At 39.3% G+C, this 2,957-nt stretch overlaps 1 protein-coding gene across 1 annotated transcript in view; it reads left to right on the top strand.

The window, feature by feature from the left end:
• Positions 1-699: 699 nt before the first annotated feature.
• Positions 700-2,957, top strand: part of ADCY10 (adenylate cyclase 10) — a 102,171-nt gene continuing 99,913 nt past the window's right edge. The window contains exons 1-3 of the mRNA XM_007458099.1: positions 700-871; positions 1,541-1,645; positions 2,882-2,920. Of these exons, the coding sequence (XP_007458161.1) occupies positions 721-871; positions 1,541-1,645; positions 2,882-2,920 (295 nt within the window). The 5' untranslated portion in view covers positions 700-720. The remainder of the gene's footprint in view (positions 872-1,540; positions 1,646-2,881; positions 2,921-2,957) is intronic.

Below are 2,957 nucleotides of genomic sequence, written 5' to 3'. Positions count from 1 at the left end.
CTTATTCCAAGAACTTGAATTGCTCTGAAAATACTGGATATGCTATTCTTGTTCAGGGTGGTAGAGCATGATTTTTACAACATCCAGGCATGATCATTTCATCAGCCCCAGCAGCTAAATGAACGTCTTAGGAAATCCTAGTTTTCTCAAAGCTAACTGTGTAACACATTAAAATTTCAATATTTCCTCCCACTTAACAGTTTAAAGTCTTACACACACACACACCTTTTAATTCTTTCCCTCTATTTCTTTATGCCTATACCTTAAAACACTTAATCTCTTTCTTATATATAATACTCCACTTTGCTACTCACCTTTATATAAATATTCACAAACATAAACTCATGTCTACACTTTCTCTTTTAATTTTCAAAAAGGAGAGAGAAAAGATGAGAGACCAAAAGGGAGGGGGAGGGAAAAGGGGGACATGTGGACAGAAGGAAAAGGGGCCTGGATGGAGGGATTAGTGCTACTGGCCCCTCTACCACAGCACTTGTACCCTGAGGGTACACGGAAATGCATGGTCAACAACTCAGCCATTATCACCTCAACCACTTAAATAAGCAGTCCACAGGTTAGACAAAGCAAAAGGGAAGAAAGAAATAGAAAAGTGAGTGAATGAATGTAAGTCAGATTGCCTCCATTCTCAGCTTTGCTTTCCAGAAGGTCTATCTGGGGACTGTCTGCGGTGACCATACAATCCTGAACATCTGCCTTAACATGAACACTCGAAGAGAACATGAATCACAGGATCGGTCCATCGTCAAAATAGCAGCTCATTTACCGGACCTCATTGTCTATGGAGATTTTTCTCCAGAGCGACCTTCTGTGGATTATTTTGACGGAGTCTTGATGTTTGTTGATATTTCAGGCAAGCGCAAAAGGGATGTTTAATGTGGGGGAACAACAGGCTTGAATCGGAATCACATGCAGAGCTTGACTGCAGAGTGGGGGGGGGGCATTTTCGAGTTTTTGTGCTGTTACTGCAAATATTCCTACTGAGAAAACTGGAGGGAGGAGGGATAACCTGTGGACTTGTCTCCCTTTCTTCTTCCCTTACCCAGCATGTCCAGTAATGGGCAAATCTTTAAGATGTCCACATCCCAGGCCTGGAACTTCAGGCTCCAATGGACCCCCGACGCCCCCACAGCATCCCAGGCAAAATTGACCTCAGGAAATGGCCTCTCCAGATGTTGTTTACAGCTCAACAGGAAACTTGCCACCTCTTCAGAAGTCTTTGAATTTTATGAGTTTTCATTGCCATGTAATGGAAGTTCTATATCCAGTTAAAGAAATTGCAGTCATCCCTGTACAAGTTGAGAAATTAGGAGGGAAGAGTTATCTGGTGCCTTTCCCTGACCCCTAAAATAATAAACAGAGAAGACCCAATATCTGACACTTGACCAGCCACATAGATCATTTAAGAGAAACCCTGCCAGTTCTTAAAAGCTGAGGCCCACTGCTCACCAGTGTGGTCCTCTTCTCCTGACTGTTTTGTTCCTCCCAGCACACAAGGAGACTAGCTGCACATTTGTTACAGGTTTTACTGCAATGACTGAGAAGTTCAGCACAGCCATGTACATGGACAGAGGGGCTGAGCAGTTGGTGGAGATCCTCAACCACTATATAAGTGCAATAGTGGAGAGTAAGTGTCCCCATAGGTTTCTGGTTTAAGCATATTTCAATTCATTGTTTTTCTGTATTTGGTGGTTATAACATGATAAAGTACTGTTGCTTAGCATTCTTCATTGTCTCCATGAAATGTGTATGAAGCTAGTCTTTTTGAAATATAATACAGTACAAATGAAGGAATGCAATCAAACCTCATTAACAGACTATTTGAGGGATAAGTTTTGCATTAGTTACAAAACTAAATTAGAGACTACTTTTAAAAGAACTGTAGTAGTAATTCTTTGAGTTATATTCAATAACTCCAAAAAGCTAGCATCAGTATAACTCAAACACAGTCATTAAGAGAATATGGTATGAATACATGAGTGATTTATAATCAACTTGTCAGTAATTTGTGTCCTAATAATGGATTCTGAAGTATTTCCAGCTGACTGAAACTTTGGTCTCCTTTTCAACCTCTGCCTACCAACTTGTTTGCATTATTAATTTGAACTATTCATGAAGAAAAGGATTTATCCTATTAAGGTAAATCTTAGGTCTAGTCTATTATCAGGCTCTGAGTTCCCTAGTAATATCTTAATATCACCCACTAGATAAAATTTGATTGTCATTAAAAGCAGAAACTGTATCTAATTCCTTTTTGCATTACACTCAGCACAACGGTGCTCAACAAATTTGCGATGATGCAGAAATAAGAGGAAAAATGTCCATTTATGTCAGAAACCCTAAATAAACAAAATGCAAATTGGTAATAAACAAAGCCCAAGTTGACCATAGTTGTGTTTTTTTTTCTGATTTTCAGTTCTTATGGAGTCCTGTCACTCATGTACTCACCCACGCTCACTCAAGCCCCTGCTCATAACATACATAGATCAGTGAAGAACGTCCCATTATCATGGGAGTAGGATAGCTGTCCTTAAGCCTCCTCAGCAATCCCACCGTCTTCGTTCCTATCTTTTCCTATTCACAAAAACAGAGCAGGTACATAATCTAGTTCACTGTTCTCATTCTGCATTTGAGGAAACAGACTCAAATGGGTTTAAATGCCTTGTCTGAGATGACATCTTTAGTATAAGCCTATTCTCTGAATTGCTCTTCTCTTGACCTAATTTCTATCCCACTGTTGAAGAGTAGATTCTTTTTATTAGCTTTAAGAAATCAGTTATTCTGTACACCTGAAACTTACATAAAAGAAAGAAAGAAACCAGAGTTTGATTTTACCTTTTTTCTTTCTTTTTTTTTTCCTCAGAAGTGTTGATTTTTGGAGGAGACATCTTAAAATTTGCAGGTATGGGGGCTTACCGACATAGCAGGGGTAAGAAAGG

The sequence above is a fragment of the Lipotes vexillifer genome, unplaced genomic scaffold (genome assembly GCF_000442215.2).
Source record: "Lipotes vexillifer unplaced genomic scaffold, Lipotes_vexillifer_v1.1 scaffold189, whole genome shotgun sequence".
NCBI lineage: Eukaryota > Metazoa > Chordata > Mammalia > Artiodactyla > Lipotidae > Lipotes > Lipotes vexillifer.
Note: the sequence above shows the minus strand (reverse complement) of the source record. Positions and strands in the feature narration are given on the sequence as shown.